The sequence below is a fragment of the Euwallacea fornicatus genome, chromosome 4 (genome assembly GCF_040115645.1).
Source record: "Euwallacea fornicatus isolate EFF26 chromosome 4, ASM4011564v1, whole genome shotgun sequence".
Lineage (NCBI taxonomy): Eukaryota > Metazoa > Arthropoda > Insecta > Coleoptera > Curculionidae > Euwallacea > Euwallacea fornicatus.
This window is the reverse complement of record NC_089544.1, coordinates 6,588,159-6,610,324: the sequence shown is the minus strand read 5'-3', so window position 1 is coordinate 6,610,324 and position 22,166 is coordinate 6,588,159. Positions and strand designations below refer to the sequence as shown.

Sequence of the window (22,166 nt, the reverse complement as noted above, 5' to 3'; positions counted from 1 at the left end):
GAAACAGACATGATACAGTGTTTTTGTAACAAGTAACAATGGTGGCGTAATAAAAAATGAGAAATTGTACTTTTTAAACGGAGCAAGATTTGCCATGGTTCTAATTGATTACATTTTTTTAAGGATAAAATTAAGGAAAAATCGTACCGGTATTATACAATAGCAGAAATGCAAAATCATGTTTATTTTAATGAGTGTTAAAAATCTTTGTAATGATAAACTAAATAGATCTAAGTAAAGGCTGTGATCAATTTTCGTTTAACATTTTACAATTTTGAATCATGTGCAGTTCCGAAGGGGGGACCACGACCGTTCCCAGGTCCGACCAGTGGATTCTGACCGTCTAAGTTCACCTAAATCCGACCAGGTCCGACGGGAGAACCGTGTCATTCATATTTTGTGTTGAATTTGTTTGTACGAGTGAAACAATTTGTCTTTAAAAATACTTTCGAAATTGAAACTTCCAGGAATCTGGATGGATAGTCCTAGTTTAAGACTCACACACCGAGATAAGGGTCTGGGATTCGCATTATTTCCTGATCGAACTGCATGAAAGGCAATCATTGTCAAACTTTAGCCAACATACGCCAAGTATTTTCTTAACAATCTCAATACCTATATTTTGTGACCCGATTCAAGGTAAACCCTTGAACCTGGTAGGTTTATGTTTCATGCGAACATTTTACCCAGGGCTCAAATGACTCGAAGCCTTAGAACTTGTTCTTGGCTTTTTGCTTTCCTCCATAAAATCCTTTGTATGATTTTAAGAAGGAAGTTAAATACAGTGGGGAGAATTCCTGTTAGTATTACCTTATAAATATAATTTCACAAGGTTATTTTAATCCCCAAACCAAAAAGGGGGATCATTAAAAGGAATCTCGAGTAGGTGTTCAAAGATCGCAAGAATGTCTCAGATAAATTCATCAGCTGTTATCTATTAATCAGTTATTTTATCGTCAATAGCAAATGACTTAATGCACGCCCTACGTTGGTAGTTCATCGCTTATCGACAGTTTTCTTTTTCCTTTTTTAATATTTACCCGTTGTTTCAATCCATAACGAATAGTGTATCTACGATAGGGGTTGTGCTGTATGAGGATGTCCAGACCAAAGAAACATGCAGTGAAGGTTGAATCGGAAAACTTTGCACAATAAGGAGACTACGTGTCTTCAATGGCTTTTTTTAAGGATATTTAAAGTAATGAAAATATCCGATTCAAAGTTTTTATTTCTTTTCAGACGTTGTTTTCAGAGTTATCTACACAAAAACCCTTATACAGGGTGTTTCCTAACTACGTGTAAAAAATTTAAAGGCGTAATTCTTGACTGATTTTGAGTCAAAAATGTCTAATAAGCATATGTCCGCAAATGCCTTGTTTCCACGATACAGAGTGTTGAAATGTGACAAGAAAAAGAGATTTTATTTCCAAAATGACTCAATTTGGGTGTTTGAATTTTAGAAAAACACTTACCATCAGCAAGGCCGTAAACAAAAACCATATTGGCCATTTCTTGATTAGTATAATTAGGCATTTGAAAAATTTTCAAAACTGAGGTATAATCTGATTTTTGGGACACAGAATTAAATTCTTTCACTTTAGAGAGTAAAACACCAAAATAACACTGACTATCTTGTTTATAGTAGTGGAAGTAGCAAAAAAAACTAACAATAAACAAGTTAGTAAATACCACCAAACCTTTAGAAACCTTTAAAACCTTTTTCAACGTCTTTCAGTCAACACCCTGTATCTTGGAAACAAGGCATTTGCGGACATATGTTTATTAGACATTTTTGACTCAAAATCAGTCGAGGATTACGCCTTTAAAATTTTTACACGTAGTTAGGAAACACCCTGTATATTGACATTCTTTGTGCTTTTGCAAGTTATTCTGTTCAATTTTTCTAAAAGTAAGTTAAGTTAAAGATTCAGCAAAGTCATTTTGCCATACCTTCTCTGTGAAATAATGCGGTGAAACTCAAAAAAATGTCCTTTTAAGAGTCATTTTCCCGTTGTTTTGTATTTCTAATGGTCTCCGTGAGGTTTATACATCTCGAAACCATGATCATATTTTGTATCTGTCCGGGAATTCATGTTTATATTGCATCATCGTCTTTATAGTGCGAACTTGAACTTTTCTATTAATTTTGAGGTTGTTTTTTAGAATTAGGTATCCATTGTATTTAATATTAACTGCATTGAATGAATCGAAGAGGTAAAAGTCGCACATTAAATTGTCCTAATTTAATTCGTGAATTGCGCAAAATTTTTGAGAACAAAGCCTCAATCACGCATAAATAATCATATTAAGTAAGTGACCTCAAATTTTTCCTGGCATTCGAGTCAGCTGACCACAGGCCACCGATTAAACCCTGTTGAATGTAGTAGGCATTCAAATTAATTCGCTATTTTTCTCGTCCTCTACAACAGAACCACAATTTCATTCATAAAATTACAACTTCTACTATGTGCCGCTGGTAAATACGAAAACCAAAATAACCACCGAGAGTTGGTTAATGTTAACCGCTGGATTACGATTTTTATTTCAGATACGCACATCTTAAATTTCTTAACAATTATTACTTTATTAACAATTATTATTTTCTACGTGCTAGTTGGATCGTAAGCAAGTAGTAGTTCAGCAGCTACCAGTGACCATATTGGACAGTTGGGGCTTTCCGGATTTGAATAATACATATAATAAGCTTCGGTTTTTGGACTGTCAAGATCAATATGCACATCACACTTCGTTATACTTGATAAATGAACGAAATCGACAATGCTGTATTATATGCAAATACAATTAAACAGCTTGAACATATCTTTATTGTGTGATATACATATTATTCATTTTACTTACCTACGTGAGTTGTGAGTTATTATGGAATTGGGAGTAATCGTATCTCAAATTTGCAAAAACAGAAATTATTCAAATAATAAACATTGTTTTAAAACCATAATTAAACTCATTTCTTGTCTAGAAGGACGTTCCTTTTCAGAAGTATAGAAGCAGGTACAAACTGCATACTTAATGTCGCGTTTTAGCGAAATTCTTGGAAGGTGTCGAGGAAAGACAATGTTTATTGGGATTTTTTTCTAATAATAGTTTCACATAACCAGGTATAAGCATAAATACCTACCGCACATGTGTGATATAATCTGAAGGAGCTTTAATTTTGTATTTCCTGAGCCAATTTCACTGTCATCATCATTAAAATATATTCAGGGTGGCCCAGGACCGAAGAATTACATACTGTAGTATCTATTCCTGACCCGCGGGGAAGGAATCTGTCATTATCAGGTATCATATAATTAAATTACAAATTTTTTCAATAGACTAAACGTTATTAAAACGTTAGGCTTCACCTAGCATTCAGACGAATGATAATAGATTTAAATAAATTACGTAGTAGATTAAAAATTCTCATTAAAAACATCTGTTTTTGGTGATGTGTAGGTTAATTTGGGTAGAAGGTAGAAAAGTGAACTTTACCGCACGTAAAACTACTTCAGTTGCGAAAACGTAGTGCGGAAAGCCATTTCGCCTACCTTTTTGTCCTTGAACAGAAAGTTATCATTTATGGTATGTTTTGTGCAACCGTTCCATCCCTTTCTTTCCATAGTATTGGTCTAGGTGAGAACCAGAGAGTAAAGAGCTTCTTTTATTTCCGCGGAGACTTTCATGTTAGACGCAAAATGGACAAGTACCTACATTCAAAAGAGTAAATGGCATTTTAACACAAATTTGAGTGCTCTTTCGAGCATTGGTAATATGACTGATAATATTTTCTTTTGCAGAAAACATGAATGGTGCCTGTGCAACAACTCCTCATTACACGCCCAATTCTTGGCCAGATTGCAGTAATTATAGTGCTTACAGTCCATCAAATTTTTATGATACAGCACATCAAGATCTATCAACTATGCACATACCTTCGACAGGTAGGTAATGGTTTTTTAATAAACAAGAGTGTTAATGAAGGAAAAACTAACAAATGCCTCTTGTCAAACTTATTTTATCAAATAAGACATTTTAGCTTGTCAAATAAAATCATGTATTAATGAACAATTTTGCATTCAATAAAAGAACGGTTTAATATTCAGTGGATGGAAAATGATTTTTTTTGTATAGCGGCTGCATTTAAGGAGTTAATTTTTTATGGCATACTTAACATTCACTTAACAAAATGATTTTCATAGAAAGAATTATATGGAAGCAGCGAATTGGGAAAGTTTTCCATTTACGTGGAGTTTATTTTCGTGGTTTAATTTCTAAAACATTGATATTAGGTCCCATAGGCCAGTAAAATCTGACCTCGTTAATTTAACTCTTGAAAACACTGACCTGCGTTTCGAGACAAGCTGCGCCACTGATTTTTGTTGTTGCTCCTAAGATTCAAAGTTGTTCTTGGCAAACACAGTAATGTTGAAGCAGTGAGAAAGCAGAAAGATGTAAGAGAAGCAAATAGAACGTAAAACATATCGCGTTTTTTCTTGGCAAAACTAATACTACGTAATTATTGCAAAAGTAGAATTTCAAAAGAACATCAACTTTACAAATTTTTTGCAACACACCACTTGAGAGTTGTAAGCAATGTAAATCTTGTTTTAAATTTCATGTATCAACTAATACACTTGTCGATGTCTTTCTAAACTTCTAGTACTTCCGGATGTTACCCCCTCTGCAGAGTTCCTCAACACATCACTCACGAGAAGCTCCCCACCTCCATTTTCTTCAAAAACTGATATTGTGGAGTCATCGATCACTAGTCGGGGTTACCAAGACTCACCCTACTGCCCTAATAACTGGGGCTCATCATTCCATCCCGGTTCCTGCAACAACAACTACTACAATACCACTTATAACGCCCAACATTTCAACCCTGGAACACCGGTTGTGTACCCAGCAATAATATCTACAGTCAATCAGAATCAAATCCATTTTCATCTCCATCCTACACCAAGCGAAGTTGCCAGGAATGAATATTTCATGTCGGATAACATTAGCTCCGAAGGTTCTAGAGCCGAATTGGTTCCAACGACAGTTAGTGAAGTAGTTTCAGAACAAGAAGTTTCTACACCGTTACAAGAGGGTACGAGGGAGGAGAGTGCGGTACAAGATCCTACCAACGTATGGAGACCATATTAATCAATAGAAACTGGAAATAATTGGAATGGAAATTGCTGATTTTTAATTCAAACTTGGGGATATGTAACTGTGCAGTACTGGCAAACTTTGATGTTTTGTATATCTATTAAAAAATGTTTAAAAAAATGTATATTCGGTAACAGTCAAGGGTAACCATCGGTCGAATAGTCTTTAACAATTAAAACATAATAAAGAAGATATTTCACATAGTTCGTCTTGTTCAACTGATAGTTAAGTTCAACTGCAGTTTCAAAAACACTTCATCTACTACTTGATTCTTAACAGCAAGTCCTAACTAAACATTAAAGAACCAATATTTGCACTAAAGATTCAAAAAAAGGCACCATGTGTCTGAGCGAAACTTGTTGATTTAATTATTCTGTAGAATCTATTGATACAATAGAGTCGTGCTCCCACGTGGGCACTTATTCCGTTGCTGTCATTTAGTCCGTCAGCGACGGACCATAAAAATGAAACAACGCCCATTGAACGTAAACTCTTTGTGGTTGCAATGAAAAGTAAAATGACGACCATTTTCGATAGATTTGTGCGTAAATTACTATTTGTGACCCCAAAATGACTGCTATCTATATTTTAAGTGCACCACTTTTGTTACGCTGATGGAAGAAAGGACAGACCACTCTTCCGTCTGAATTAATAAAATTTGGATTTGGTGCACCACATGTGGATCAAGTAACGAAATCGCGAAGCTATTAGTTAATAATTTTTAAGTTCATGAGTATTTAGTGTTATAGATTCCCAAAATTGATATTAAAATTCATTTTTCCTATTCCAATTATCAACAAGTTGCTATTTAAATTACTGAACGGTGCGTTAATTTTAGAAGTCATTGATTTTCAAATCAAGCTTGAACATAGGGTATTCTTAGTTAGCTCGAATAGTTTAATGTTGTGGTCAAATATGTATATTTTGTTGGGATTTTAAATTGTCAATTTAGAAAAATAGGAAATATATCGGTTTCAACACTCAGAGTGTCCTTTTCAAGTGTTGCTGCTATCTCCCACAAAACATCCTTACAAGGAATGTTAAATTAAAAAAAAGTTGCTCATTATGGAGCTCACTTAGCAAACTCACACAATGTGTGCTATTTTTTTTAAATATCTGAGAAAATAGGAAAATATTTCGTTGAACTAATTTTCTTTAACGAAACTTTCCAAAACGAGCCACGTGATACGCCAACATTGCATTAAAAATAAATAATCAAATTATGAGTTCCAGATGAAATAATTGATATCGATATGAGTCTCTTGGTCCTAATATATATTAGTTTGTGAGTATACATAAAAATATACAAAATATAACGCAAATTTGTGATATATGGTTTTTTCTGTATCCAATGGTTTACTTAATCAAGTATTAAAGGATGATCCAATTACAATGATTACTCACGGTTTAGCAGGTTGCATTGGTGAATGGATTATTGTGTATTAATAATTTTGTTAATTGTCACATTTTCCTAGATATTTCAGAAATCGCTCAAAGTTAGCAGCATAGGAATTTCCTAAATAATTTTCACGAAATACGAGTTTTTCTTAAATTCCCTAGTTCCTAAGTTCCTTAAGTGGCTGTAATCCCAAGCGTTTCGGTAATAGTGGAAGTGCACACCGTTGAAAAGGACACCCTGTACAGCAGAATTATTGTCAGAATTCAAAAAGTGTCTTATTTAAGTCTTGCAATCCTGGCGGGCAACTACTTTTGAAATGAATGCACTTTCTACAGTGTGGGAGTATTTTAAAAATACTCTGACCGTTTTTATACTATCAAAAGGGGAACAGAGGAAATGGACAATCCTCGCTTTTAGTATGAGTGTAAATCGGGATTTAAATTATCGGCAGTTAATGCTCATTGCTCACATTATTGGTATCTGGAGGTCAGTGATCTAGAAGGGCTGGAAGATGCAAAAAATTGCCGAAACTTTTTAGTGCCCCTAAGACATCATTTCGTCCCCAGAGATACATCATACGTTAAAAATTTTACAAATTTAACGAGGTATTCGGATTTTCGAAAGTGTGCCACCAGTGGCGCGCCACACAAAAGGTTGGCATGGAGAAAAAGAGGCTCGTACCAGAAAAGTATCACTGCTAGTAAACATGAAACCAAATCTTCAAAATCTCAAAAATCAAAGGAGTTCTAACGAAAAATCTAGAAAAAAAGTCTTATCACCTTGTATCTAGAAAACAAAGCCTTTGTGCACCTATATTCATAGGAACTTTTCTTTGCTAAATAGCTCAGCTAATCACACTCTGAAGTTTAGCAAAGATATTTTGGGACACCCTGTATATGTATCTAGGTCAAATAATTATTTAAATTTTTTCTCACACCATCCATGAGAATGTTGTTGACATACCTATACTGTCCTTAAGAAGAAATGAGGCCAATAGGTAGGTATTTTTTAATTAGAAATAAAATCTAATGGTAGATATCATATGATCGTATCAGTGACCATCGAAATGATTCCACGTTCCTGGTTAAGGTTCATATAGGAATTCTATAGAATAAACAGCAGCAACGTAAAAGTAATTTCCAAACTTTTTTCTTCCATTAATTACTAGTTTCCTCTTTCTAAGAAAAACATATTAGAATTACAGTCTTGGATGCTGCAGATATCTGAATCTATAAAAAAATTACCTGGGAATACCATAGCAGTTGCCTGTATTGAACTTGTGATGTTTAGAAATAATGACTGTAGATGGCACAACGATGATGCATCTAACAAACTTTTAAAATCTCTAACAAGATAGTAATTAGCTAGCTCTGAGAGATTTTTGATATTTTAATATTAAAATCAATGCAAACATTTCCTAAATGACACTAATTTGGAGAAATCCTTAATAAAATCTATAAATATAGCAAATTAAGTGGCGAATGCGTGAACGTGAAGGAAAACTGGAAAGTAAATGTGCTTCGGCGAACTTGCTCTAAAATTAGTATTTGACATACTATCAACTTAAACTAAATTTATTTTTAGTTTTCACATGAGAGATTTGCAGCTTTTTGAACAAGCGCTTACTGTTAGTAAGAACATAGATAATGTACATTTTTTAGTAATATTGATATTTTAATTTATTAAGTCTCTCACAGTATTAAATCTGAAAGATACCACGATGTCATACAACACATTTAAAGACGAACAATTTCGAAAAATTTGCAGTGAAAAGACCTTGCAGTCAAACTCAAAAGGATTTTTTTTGGATTTTTATAACTTGGTTGCAGAAGAAGTTGGCATTGAATGGATAAAAGGCGAGTTTGGGAAACTCAAGACTGACGAGGAAAGAATTGAATTTGTATACAAATCAAAACAGGTAAGTGAAATCCGCGAGGGAGTACATGAGTAACACGTGTGAAGTCCGCTTTTCATGAAAATGAGTTGCTCACTGTGAAATTCGGTTCGGTCACACAGCTTAATTGCATAAAACATAACGCATGTAACATGATTTTATGAGTAATGCTCATATCACCTAAATCAGGTGAATTTAGAGACGGATATCGCACGTATCGTTCATCAGAGCAACGTATACAAACGTTATTCGGGTGAATGTCTGGTATGAGAACTGGCTGAGGTGTTGTATAGATATTATATTCGGCACCCAGCATGTAATATATCTATAAATACAATTAATTAGCAACAAATTTAGTATAACAAGCTGAATTTCTCGATGAGAACCTTCCAAAAATTAATGGAACACATTTACTCTCAGTCCCTAATCGTAAATACGTCACACGGCGTTAGCGAAATAAGTGGATCCAAGACATTGTGTTTTTAACTCCCTCATTTATTTCATAAAATCGTCAATTAATCTACAGATATACTGGTTCGTAATTAAAATTTTTTTACCCCCGGTTATCCGTAGGTCCACAAGACGAGCTAAGTCTAAACGTGGTTTAATTTCACATTACATTCAAAATTATCATTTTAAGTTAATTTACCTCTTTCGCGTATCAGTTAGTTGTTAACTGATAGCCATCATTCTCTAACATGAACTAATTGTCTCCCAATGAACTAATCTACATACAGGGTGTCCTCGAATTACGTGGCCAAAATAATACCGCAGATTGTTTGAGTGAAAATAAGTCGATTTAACTAAACTTCCCTCAGTCCAAAAGTTGATAATTATGGAGCTACAGGGTGTTAAAGTTGAAAAAAAAAATCACATTTTTTTTATTTTTTCTTTCGATTTCTTTGAGTTAATTTCACGAAATTTCATATTTGAGGGTGTTTTAGGATACGAAATTCAAATTTATTAACGATTTAGTTGTTTCTTCTAGGGGGCGCCACAAGCGACCATTAGGACACATTTAAATCTCTGTAACTTTTTCGTGCCACGGTGTATATTATTTTGGTATTTAAAAACCTTTTTCCCTACCTTTTATACTTAGAAAAGGTATAGTTTATTGACGTCGCTAGAAGCAACGGTTTTGGAGAAAAACGCATAATTCTAATGCGCTGCATATTTGCGTTAGCGCTTTTAAGTAAATAACTCAGTTGGCTATGTTTTTAACTGACATTTTAACACTTGAATTTGTTTCTCAAATGTCAGTTTTTTTATTTAGCCCTCAGTTTTTCTTGTCAGTTTCGCTTCTTGTTCCTGTAAATATCCACAAGTATGGCCAATAAATTCACTTATTCTGAAATGGTGGATATGCTGTTAGTTTATGGACTTTGCCGTTGTAATAGTCAAAATAATATCTGATTTTGAAAACTTATTGTTATACCTTTACTAATAATTATTTTTGAAAAACTTAATTTTTTTTAACGAAAAATTATTTTAAGGTCATTTGCATGCATCATCAGGCTTAGATGCATTTTTCTCCAAAACCGTAGAAAACCTTCTAGCGACGTCAATAAACTATACCTTTTCTAAGTATAAAAGGTAGGGAAAAAGGTTTTTAAATACCAAAATAATATACACCGTGGCACGAAAAAGTTACAGAGATTTAAATGTGTCCTAATGGTCGCTTGTGGCGCCCCCTAGAAGAAACAACTAAATCGTTAATAAATTTGAATTTCGTATCCTAAAACACCCTCAAATATGAAATTTCGTGAAATTAACTCAAAGAAATCGAAAGATATTAAAAAAAATGTGATTTTTTTTTTCAACTTTAACACCCTGTAGCTCCATAATTATCAACTTTTGGACTGAGGGAAGTTTAGTTAAATCGACTTATTTTCACTCAAACAATCTGCGGTATTATTTTGGCCACGTAATTCGAGGACACCCTGTATGTATGATTTTTTCCAAATCTCCTACAGTTTCTCAGATTCTCACATTTTTTCACTTATATCTTGCAATAGAAATATAGATATAGTTAAGTAAATTAAATTTCAAATAATCCAAACAACATAAACAATAAAAAATTACAAACTATGTAAATATCCTGGTTAACACAAATATAAACATTAAAAAAATGTAATATTTCATATTTGTTTTTACAGTCAAATACAGCATGTTTTCTTATAGACTGGAAAATATATAGAAAATTACTTAAAAAATGTTCAAGAAGTGTTTCGACCAAAAAATGTCGAATTATCTCGAAAACTCAGGTTGGATGCCGAAAAACTATTAAACCAGCAAGACTATGATAAAGCATTGATATTTTACTCACAAAGTGTTATGAGAGCACCAAAGACAGGTAAATATCTAGAGAATGTCCGAAGATTATTTAAAAATCTACAAAAAAATCAACAAAGCCTCGCTAAGGTCGTTTGAGGTGTCAAGAAATTTCAGATAACTACTTAAATATTAAAAAATCTAAGAAGACCTCCTGAAAATGATTTAAATATCAAATTAAATCTTCAGATAAACATCCGAATACCTTAGCAAGTTGTTAAGAATTCTTTTTGCCCTTTTCTCTTGCCAGTCTTTTTTTGAAAGCACCTTACATTTTAGGAGTTTTGCTTTCATCCATACCTTGAATTTTCTGGTATATTCCAGGTTACGCGAAACAGATCGATCAAGGAGTTTCCCTAGCACTCTCACTTTGGGGCAGGTCTCAAGTTCTTTTACATTTACACCAGTTTGAAAATTCTCTAGCAGATATTCAGGAGGCATGTAAGGAGAAGTTACCTGCCTCTTACAAAGCACAAGCATTTTGGAATATGGGAATTTGTTATACAAAGTTGGGAGACGAAATGAGGGCTTCGGTATCTTTTGATTTAGGCAAAAAATTGTTAAGCAATAATGCGGAAAAAGTGCAAAAATTGCTTGAGGACAAACAGAAGTGGAATAAAACGGAAGAAAATCCCAGAGCATCTAATCTGACATGCGGTAGGTGTATTTAACTTTGAATCGAACTGTTATGCCAATAATATTGGAAGATTCAGAATATTGTTTTATACGTAAAAGTAAATTTTCATTCGGGTTCATTTACATATACAGGGTGTCTTTAGCTAAATGCTCATTAGAAATATTTAGATGACCGTGGAAGATATAATAGAAAATTACAATTTGGTATGCAGCCCTTTGCGCCTTAGACCTATTGGTTGAAAATATTTTCAAAATAACGGCATTTCCGCAAATATTGAAAATTAACAATAACTTACTTATTGTTATGCTTTTTTGCCTTTTTTTATGATACCATGTCGAATTTAAAGATAACTGTATGTGACATAGTGCTAATCAAAAATATCAACTTTCAGAGATAAAGATTGTTGTGTGTGAATTCTGGCAAAAATCGTCTGTGGGAAAAAAATTTATAGCAGTACTAGCAAAGGTAGAATAACAAAATTTTAGCAGTAACAAGTCAAAACACTGGAATTCATTCTTCTCGATTTCAATTCTGCTAATGATCTACAGGATGGTCTGCAAAACAAATTAAACTAGGCCAATACAAATATACCGAAAAGTAATTTTTTTAGAATAGGACACCGCACATTAGACCTATAAGATTTTCCTATGCTTACATAAAAATTTCTTTGAGTTATTTTAGTTTTAAATTTGAAAAATCAACAAATTTTTTTGGTAATTGTTCAAAATGTTCACCACTTGTTCCAAAACATTTTTCTGACCATAAGTATACCTCGTGGAAACTCAAATAACTGGAAAAATTGTTTATGTAAGAAAATGGAAAAAAATGCATTCAGCATTTAGTCGAAGTAAGGCCTGGTGGCGAGTCCGGCGGGGATCCACGGTGAAGAGGGGAGGGTTTTAGTGGGTAGGCGTCCCACTCAGGGATGAATCCCACATAACCCGGTCGCTACAACATCAGACCGGGTACCTTTCGAAGGTTTCCCTCCTCTATAAAAAAAAATGCTGAATGCATGACTGAATGCAAAATTAAATGGTCTTTTGACCAATGTAATACAGTATGAGATGCTTCATTTGAAGAAACTGACTTTTCGGCATTTTTGTATTGGCCTAGTTCAATTTGCTTTGCAGACCACTCCGTAGATGATTATCAAAATTGAAATCAACAAAATTTAATTGCAACGTTATGATTTTTTACTAGAAAAAATTTGTTGTTCTACCTTTGTTAATTTCACTATAATAAGTCATTATTACACAGAAGATTTTTGCCAATTTTGACATAAAAAGATTTTTTTCTCCGAAAGTTGACATTTTAAGTTCGCACCATCTTATATAAAATTGAGTTGAAATTCAACATAGAATCATAAAAAAAACAGTAATTCCATTTAAAATAACAAAATTGTTATCAATTTTCGATTCTTCCGAAACAACTGCCATTTTCAAAATATTTTCAATCATGGGCTCAAATAGCTACATACCGAAGTATGATTTTCTGCATAGCTTTCGCGGAACTCTAAGTACTTTTATTGGGCACTCAACTAAAGACATCCTGTATGTGTGGTTCATGGTGCCCAGATGTATGTAATCAATTTCTAATTTAAATTGAAAATTACTTTTTAGAAAAACCGAAAATCGAAATATCAAATCCCAACCTTCCAAATGCCAGTGTTAAATTATCCTTAAAAAAATCTCCTGGAATGGGGCGTTATGTAGTGGCAAATCAAAATATATCTACAGGGGAAACATTGATAATTGAGCCACCATATGCAGCTTGTTTACTACCTGAAATGGCTGGAACTCACTGCCATCACTGTTTTCAAAGGTTGGATTTCAGAATAATTTATTGGAAATAGTTTGAAGTAAAAATGAGAGAGTTTCTGGCTAACCCAATATTGTTCAAGTTGTTTATTATTTCAATTTTTCTACTATTTCTAACCCTTTTTGAGCAAGGTTCAAAAAAAGAATGTAACGTTCATCTATTTTCCTTGTTATAGACTGAAATCACCTATTGGTTGCCATGAATGCTCGAATGTCGCATTTTGTTGTGGCAAATGTAGAGATGAAGCTATGTCTACGTATCATCAATATGAATGTAAATATCTAGACCTGCTTTTCGGTTCCGGAATGAGCATATTAGGATATATATCATTAAGAATAATCACTCAAAAGGGGCTTAAGAAATGCTTGCAAATATATGAAAACCGGAACAATGAAAGGGTAAGGACGCTCTCAGCTAAATTTAACCATTTTATTTAATAAGATCTAAGCTATATAAAGTCCTGTACAACTGGAGGGTAAACAGTCTTTAAAACACGCATGTATCATTCTAGTTAGGAATCTATCTTAAACATTAAAGTTCTTTCTCTTCCTACTACAATTAGTTTCCCGATCTTCTTTGTAGTTTACATGGCTTTCAATATCGTTATTGGGTATGTCATTATCTTAGATACAGTTTATAAAGTCTAATTTATTTCAGTTATATAAATTGTGTACTAATTCTGACTCGAGATCTCCAGAAGACTTTTTGCAAAGAACTCTCATGGCTGCATTTCTACTAAGGTGCCTTCAGAGATCTGGTTTTTTTGGTACTGACGACATACACAGAGGTTTGTTTCGAAGATTCTAGCTTTATTTGTTGGACATTTTTCAAGTCTTTATTTTGGAAATAAAATTTACAAAATGTGTCTCTACTTCTTGCACTTTACATACGTACTTCCTGTTTGCAAATATTTTAGGTGGTTATTCTCATTATTTCAGTCAAACCTACCCAGGTGGAAGTGTATATTACTTCAATGCTTCTGTTTAATTTGCAAATGCTGCAATTCAACGCTCACGAGATATTTGAAACTAGATATGTTTTTGGTTCTGCGAGATCCTCATCAAAAAATGTGTGCATTGGAGTTGGCGTGTATGAAACTGCATCAATGTTTAATCATGACTGTCACTTAGCTTTATCGAGGTACGTTTTTATCATAAATTAGACTTTTTAAATAATTTTACATGAACCTGTAATTAGAAAAAAATCGTAACTACATAATTGAAGATGGTGGATGGTACCAGAAATCGTTCAATTCTAGGAGTCATTGTCTAAATGCTTAATTACAATTTTGCAGCAAACTACACCTCTATTTTTATTTACAAGTGTAAAGTGCAAGGTACACCACTGTTTTTTTTTAAACTGAATACACGTCTGCTACCGAGAAGAAAAGCGAAGGGATAATTGCATCAATGGCTTTATGGAATGCGTATCTTATAGTATTTTTGATGAGACTTTTCTATCAAAATATTATCAAAAATTCATAATTACTCACTTACGTGCGATATTATCTACTAATATGATCCTATTAGAGTCCCTATGTTATGTTACACTAAAATATCTTACGATGTAGCTCAGTAAATGTGTTATAGAAAAACTGTTAAGGATTCTAAAGGATTTTATAATATACAGTGCCACAAAAAAGTTTGCGTACCCCCGTCGAAAACGGCTTTTTTTACATAAGGAATTGGATAATAAAGAAAATCCTTTTGGAAAAATTATATACGTCTAAACATATAGTAAATTTGTTTTTAACTAAGCAACAAAAAAATCCCTAATTTAACAAAATTAAGAAAACTGATAATTGCAACTCAAAAAAGTATGCGTACGAGAGAACTCATCAACGAATAACAAATAAAAAAACCATTCTTAATATTTTGTTGGTCCTCCTTTGGCCTCAATAACTGCCTTTAGCCTATTCTTCATAGAAAAAACCAAATTTCTAGTAACCACTATTGAAATATCATTCCACTCTTGCGATAGAGCATCTCTTAAATCCTGTTTGTTGTGGATTCTCCTCTTTCTCATGCGTCGCTCCAGTTCATCCCATAAATGTTCGATGGGGCTCAAGTCCGAAGATTGGGGTGGTGAATGGAGTTGTTTTGGGATATTATAAATTAACCATTTTTTTATAATGGCAGATGTATGCTTCGGATCGTTGTCCTGTTGGAAGCACCATCCGCTTGAAAGGCCCAATTTTTCCGCAGACTGTTTCAAATTGTTTTTGAGTACGTTCAAATAAACAAATCGATCCATTGTCGTATCTACAAACACCAAATTACCCACCCCACCAGCAGACATACACCCCCAAACCATCACGGACCCTCCTCCGTGTTTTACGGTAGGAATAATATTTTTAGGATTTAGCTCTTCATTTACCTTTCTCCAGACTCTTTGTTTTCCATCACTACCAAACAAATTAAATTTGCTCTCATCGCTAAATACGACAGAACTCCAAAAATCATTGGTTTTATCAATGTGTAGATGAGCAAAGTGAAGCCGCTTTTGTTTATTAGTATCTGTTATAAAGGGTTTCTTCCTGGGAACTCTACTATGAAAACCCTTGTTGCGAAGAACTGCCCTTACTGTTTCTGAATGAACATGTATTTTATGATCGTCTTCCAATGTATTTCGAATTTCCACTGCCGTTGTTCTGGGGTTTTTTGTAACTAAACGGTCAATGGAGCACTTAATGCGGGGAGTCTTTTTTGGCGGAGGGCCACTTCGAGGTCTACTATGAAGTGAATTGGTGGTTGAAAAATTTTCTAAAACTCTTTGAATACTAGATTTGGCCCATCCAACAATTTTGGCAATACTGTTTAATGAATTTCCTTCATCCCTCAATCTAATAATTTGTTCACACAATTCAATGCTAATTTCTTTACTTTTTGGCGCCATATCGATAAATTATTCTGTCTAACTAGTGAGAAACCTGTGCACAAGCTGGTCAGATTACAACTATTGCAGAAACCAGACCTTAACTTGCAGCAACATATCAGATCTTAGAGGAATATCGCAAAATCTATTGCCCGTACGCATACCTTTTTGTCCTGCAATTATGAGTTTTTTTAATTTTGTTAAAAGAGGATTTTTTTATGTTTTGTTAATAATAAAATTTAATATATTTTTGGGCATAAATAATTTTTCGAAAAGATGTTTTTCCTTCTCTGATCCGTTCTGTCCAGCCATTTTTGATGAGGGTACGCATACTTTTCTGTGGCACTGTACGTGGAAGTGCAAGATTTTAGTATTTTATTAACGAAGTTTTATAAATTTCATAAAATTAAGTAATTACTCTCTAGGGCTTGATTGTACTTCTATTGGAGAAAAAGATTTCAAAAATTTTTTTTTGTGTATTTTCTTAAATATAGGTGAACTCCATTTGCAAAATTTTACCCATAACTGACGAAATATTTTTAGGTACTTTTCTGGCAAAAATATCGTTTTAACCTCCATTAGACCCCTGAAAAAGAATGATTTAATCCCGGAAAACTACGGTCCTCTATTTACCAAAAAGAGTTTAGCTGAACGCAAAAGATCTCTGTTATCCAGATATTGGTTCGATTGTTGTTGCTTGGCATGCCAGCAAAATTGGCCCTTAATTGATCGAGGATTACAACATGTCAGTGGACAAGTGAGGTAGGTAGAGCAAAAGAAAAATTACTTGGAAAATTTTCAAAACACACCGCATACAACATCATTATAAAGTAACTAATCTGTTTGATATTTTTTTAAATTTTGGTTACCTACCTCATTCAAAAAGTAAGGCTCCTGTTTCATTACTATCATGCAGCATCATCACCCTCAAACTCTAAATTTTGCGTGATTTATATTAATTTTAAGTTACTTTTTGAAAAAAAATGTCATTTGAATTTAAAAGAAGTAAACTCTTATGAGAACCATTTTCCTTTTCTTTTAAGGTAAATTCACGTGGCCCTTTTTTGGGTCCACAATACCATTTTTTGAGAGGAACGGGAAAAGTGACCATAAAGGTTTTTTTTAATATTAATATACGTACATATATCATCAGCAAAATTTTCATCTTTTAGAGTGAAATATAATACGTATCAACTATATTTAATTTAGTTTGTGAATTCGTGGCATGTGTATCTTCCAAAAATAAGAAAATCAAGGAGAATAACAAACATCCCCTTTAATATGTGATTATCACAAAAGAGACTAAAACCAAAATGACTTTTTGCCTAATTTGTTAAAATGAATGCGATTTGAACAATTTAAAACTAAAAATCTCATAACAGGATGCTTCCACACTATTTTGAATATCGACCTTTTCCATTCAAAAGTATGTTGAAATAAGTTTATTACCAGTACTATCACAGTAAGTTAATTCTATATTAAATAGAATAATCAACATATTTTCAGATGCATCACAGTAAGCTGCTCTAATTTATTTAGTCTACCGATCAAAAATAATGAAGCAAAATGTATGAAATGTGGGAATACCATCAATCTGTCTGAGAGGATATCAATGCTTAAATGGTGTGAAGAACAATATTCCATAGCACGCGAACTCGAGGAAAAATCCATGATCAGCCAGGCTATAGATCTGCTTTGTAAAACAATAAATACCTTCTACAAGTAGGTAGATGTACTGATATCATTGTAATCTTGAAGAATATCTACGTGTCAAGTTACGTTGATTTGCAATATCTTTATTTTTTTTCCTTTTTCGTAATTCAGACTGAACCAATATGCCTCTCACCGACGTACTCGCCATAATAGTTGTTGGAATTGCCCAACTTCACCAGGATATACAAAGTGTTTCAAAATTATGGGATCTACAGTGCAACAATAGAAGACATCTGAGTATACTAACCCGTTTGTAAAACTGTCTTTTTAAGACGCGAGTGTGATGATGCTTTAAGATAGTTATGTGCAAAAATGTATTTTATTAAGTAATTTTACTTATTTTTACGCCGGAATTTCTTAACACGTCACATTCTTAAACATTCGACAACAAATGTGGTTCCAACATGATGGTGCACCTGTACACTTTTTTGTTCAAGCCCGTCAGCATTTGCATCGACAGTTCGGACATTATTGGATCGACAGAGGTGGTCCAGTTTTGTAGCCCCCTAGATCACCCAATTTAACACTTTTAGATTTCTTTCTGTGGGGACATGTAACACCTCTGGTTGATCAAACACCAGTGGAAATTAAGCAAGACCTGATTGCACGAATCACTGCTGCATTTGAAATCGTTCAAAACCATTATAAATTTTTTAGCCAAGGCCGTAGAAACCATATACGTCGTTTATATAGGATCAATGAAGTTCAAAAAATGACATTTTGAACAATTACTATAGTGTTTATTTCTACTAATAAACTGAAACGAAACGTACTAAAAACTAAAATGAAACGTACTAAAACTCGATAAAATATTTTTGCACATAACATCCTCAAAGTGTCATAAGGCCGTGGTGTCTAAGTACAACATTTGTGAACCTAAGTCATTACACTAAAATGCCGTCTATTTTTGCACTGATCAATTCATACAAGTTTGATTTTATAGTTTTAAAATACCCTGTATGTTTATACTTCTAAGCGAAACTAACGTCAACCAAATTCGTAATAGAAGTTTTATCAATTTATCGTAGAATATCGGCTCCACCTCATAAGGAAATTCAGTTAGCAGAAGAGATGTTGGCGAGGTGTTTCGAGAACTTTGGAAACCTTAGGGAAGAAAAACAGCAAAAAAGGTAACTCGTAAAACGTAATAATAAAGTAACTATACTGCGGGATATAGAAAAGAGAACACCCCGTAAAAATGTGTTTTTTTTTTTTATAAATTTTGGTATGTACAGTCAGTCAAAAAAGTATTCATACAGCCGGAAAAAAATTCTGTAAACCGTAACTTTTGACTGATTTTGTTCAAATTTTGTATAATGTAAATTCAAACCGAAACTCAATTTGCGTAATTGAGCAACTTTTGAAAATTTAACTTTTAGAGTGCTTTCCAGCGTTTAAAAAAAACTCCGTTTTGAAAACTTCTTGTGCGATGGAAATTTTTCAATGTCGTTTTAACATTCTTGTAGAGGGGATTTTTCTTCATATATCCTGAAAATTTGCTCAAAATCGAACAACAAATAAGGGTGTTGCAGCTTTTTAAAGTCGTCAAAAATGTCAAAGTTTCGTCATTTTGTGCGAAAATCGTCACTCTTTGGCATTTTTGAAAGACTGCAACTCCCTTATTTGTTGTTCGATTTTGATCAAATTTTCAGGATATATGATGAAAAATCCCATCTACAAGAATGTTAAAACGACATTGAAAAATTTCCACCGCACAAGAAGTTTTCAAAACGGAGTTTTTTTTTAAACGCTGGAAAGCACTCTAAAAGTTAAATTTTCAAAAGTTGCTCAATTACGCAAATTGAGTTTCAGTTTGAATTTACATTATACAAAATTTGAACAAAATCAGTCAAAAGTTACGGTTTACAGAATTTTTTTCCGGCTGTATGAATACTTTTTTGAGTGACTGTATGTTTGTATATGGAAACATAAAAAACGATTATATTCTTTAATGTATTCACGAGTGTTTAGGAATTAATTTTTTTTACTATAAAAATTGCAATAAACTATAAAAATGCAACAATTATGACTGTAAAATATCATTTATTTGTTTATAATGTGCTTAGAATGTGTTTTTAAATTAATCAAATATGTCTAGATGTAGAATGCAGCAAAATTTTCATCAATTGAACGAGTTTGAGACAGATCGATTGGTGAATCTAGGAGAGGCTGTTCGGTTATTTAGGGAAATCGCCATTACATTGAATTGTAATGTAAAAATTCTAGTAAGATTTGGTCAGACATAGTTCCAAGAAAAGTAAACAGGTAGAAGGAGAGAAATTGGACGATCTCGAAGAAGTATACAACACCCAGTTCGCCCTCTTCAAATTATGAGCCTAAGAGATAGGTTCGTTTCGTCGAGAACGCTGGTGGATTAGTGATTTGCTGATTATGGAAAGCCCATTGAGATTCGAACCATTTATCACCAGACGAGAAGTTTTGAACTGATTTCCTACCGTCCCCATCTTGTGTTACCCCTCATCATAAATCATCGTCAAAATCGACTACAGTGGTGCAGAAAATGGATACATTGGAATCTGAAATGGGATAATATCGTGTTTAGTGAAGAATCCAGATTCTGTTTGGGTATGCATAATGAAAGAGCAAGAATAAGAGGAATACGGAGTGAAGACGGGATCCTTAGTTTATAATACAGAATCATGTCCATCAGAGTGTTGATGTAATGGTTTAGGGTGTTATTGCACATGGTACCAGATTACCTTTACTTCTCATTAGAGACAGTAAAACAATCCAACGATACATCCACGAAGTCCTGGAACCTCATCTCGTGCCTTATTTGGAAACTCTTGTTAATCCAATTTTTTAGCAAGACAATGCACGACTACACGTAGCTAGAGTGGTATGGACTTCTTTCAACAAAATACAATTAATTTGCTAATTTGGCCACCGCGATCTCCGGACCTCTCACCGATTGAACATCTATGGGATATTGCAGGTAGAAGGTTGCATAATTTATCCCATCCCTCACAACCCCTAGCGGCGCTATGTCATGCTGTCCAGTCAACCTGGAATGAGAACCCCCGAGAGGACATCAATCATTTCATTAGATCCGTGCCTAGACGTATACAGGAATGTATAAGATGCCGCGGAGGGCCGACAAATTATTTAATTTTATTATATATATTTTTTTAATTTTTAACATTTAAATGTGTTAAATTTTTTAATGCACTATTTGTTTTAACGTAAGAAACATGCATACCAAAAATTGTTTAAATTAAACCATTTTTACAGGGTGTCCTCTTTTCTATGTCACGCAGTATATTTAAAGTTTAGTTTCTTTTTCAGTCTGGAAATAACCAAATCTATTAAATTGCCATCTTCGAGTTAGCAGCCACGTCATCAACTTCGATTAGCTTGTTTTTGCACGGTATAATGGGATATTTTAGACCACACAGAGATATCTACTCTTCTGATAATTATTAATACACATTGATGATTTAATAATTTTCAATTTAGCAGTGAAGAAAAACTTATATAATTCCTACCAATTAGTGGTCCTGCACGAACGATTGGAGGTAGTTTCATAAAATAAATTTTGTTTGAATACTTATGGTTTTGTTGTATGACTCTTTTTAATGCGAGAATTTGATTAATCGATTATTTGTGAACTGAGGTCGCAAAGTTGAGATATTAGGAGCATATTAGCATACTACTATGGTGATTCACGATTGAATCAGTAGAATTATCGCAATAATTGCAATCCTTGGCGAACTAGCCCGGTATTTTACACTAGTGCAATTATTGGACCCGTTGCACTAATGCAAATTATCGCGGCAATTGCACCAGTGCAAATTTCCCCTGTAGCTTGCCCTTAAATGATTCAGCGTAACATTGCAAGACTTGTTTTGAAATATTAAACTCGACAGTTCAATGGTATTCTCAATATTATTTGCACATACACGAACTTCAAAAATGATTGTCTTATTACCATTTAGTAAAATCTAGCCATTTTCCAATTCTATTGTACCTACACTATACACATATTTAGTATAATGGTGGATATTTACCCGAAGAAAATTGTAACCCTTGATTTCATTGGCTTCAGATATATGTTTTTCAAGTCACAGAGAACCTGGTTCTAGAGAGAAGAACTTATCTAGAGGTAATTGCTGTAGGAAGTTTAATATGGAGCATCTACAAAATTTTCATGTTGACAGTTTCATTTTCAAGCAAAGAAAATTATTTAAAAATACATGAAACTAGATAGATCTCTCTACATGTAGATGTTTTTACTGACTTTTTTGAAAAGCTGTCTACAGTGTCTGGTCATTGTTGGCATCCTATAAAAGTATCACGTTTAAAATTGTGCAACACATTTAATAAGA

General features: G+C 33.5%; 2 protein-coding genes across 2 annotated transcripts in view; both read left to right on the top strand.

The window, feature by feature from the left end:
• LOC136350944 (runt-related transcription factor 3-like) overlaps positions 1 to 6,689 on the top strand; it is a 35,201-nt gene extending 28,512 nt beyond the window's left edge. The window contains exons 5-6 of the mRNA XM_066303131.1: positions 3,798 to 3,941; positions 4,661 to 6,689. Coding sequence (XP_066159228.1) covers positions 3,798 to 3,941; positions 4,661 to 5,148 — 632 coding nt within the window. The 3' untranslated portion in view covers positions 5,149 to 6,689. The remainder of the gene's footprint in view (positions 1 to 3,797; positions 3,942 to 4,660) is intronic.
• Positions 6,690 to 8,134: 1,445 nt separating this feature from the next.
• LOC136350999 (SET and MYND domain-containing protein 4-like) lies at positions 8,135 to 21,391 on the top strand. Its single transcript, XM_066303214.1, has 11 exons — positions 8,135 to 8,471; positions 10,629 to 10,800; positions 11,103 to 11,435; positions 13,035 to 13,236; positions 13,409 to 13,631; positions 13,891 to 14,020; positions 14,172 to 14,373; positions 16,651 to 16,869; positions 17,614 to 17,829; positions 18,849 to 18,950; positions 21,127 to 21,391. The coding sequence occupies exons 1-11, from the start codon at positions 8,274 to 8,276 to the stop codon at positions 21,167 to 21,169; spliced, it is 2,040 nt and encodes a 679-aa protein (XP_066159311.1). The 5' UTR covers positions 8,135 to 8,273; the 3' UTR covers positions 21,170 to 21,391.
• The last annotated feature ends 775 nt before the right edge of the window (positions 21,392 to 22,166 follow it).

Excerpts from the sequence above, each read along its gene's own strand:
- LOC136350999 (XM_066303214.1), top strand. The coding sequence starts at position 8,274 with ATGTCATACAACACATTTAAAGACGAACAATTTCGAAAAATTTGCAGT. Across the intron at positions 13,632-13,890 it reads AAAACCGGAACAATGAAAGG|TTATATAAATTGTGTACTAA; the intron begins GTAAGGACGCTC and ends AATTTATTTCAG. Across the intron at positions 18,951-21,126 it reads GAAGAAAAACAGCAAAAAAG|TCTGGAAATAACCAAATCTA; the intron begins GTAACTCGTAAA and ends TTTCTTTTTCAG.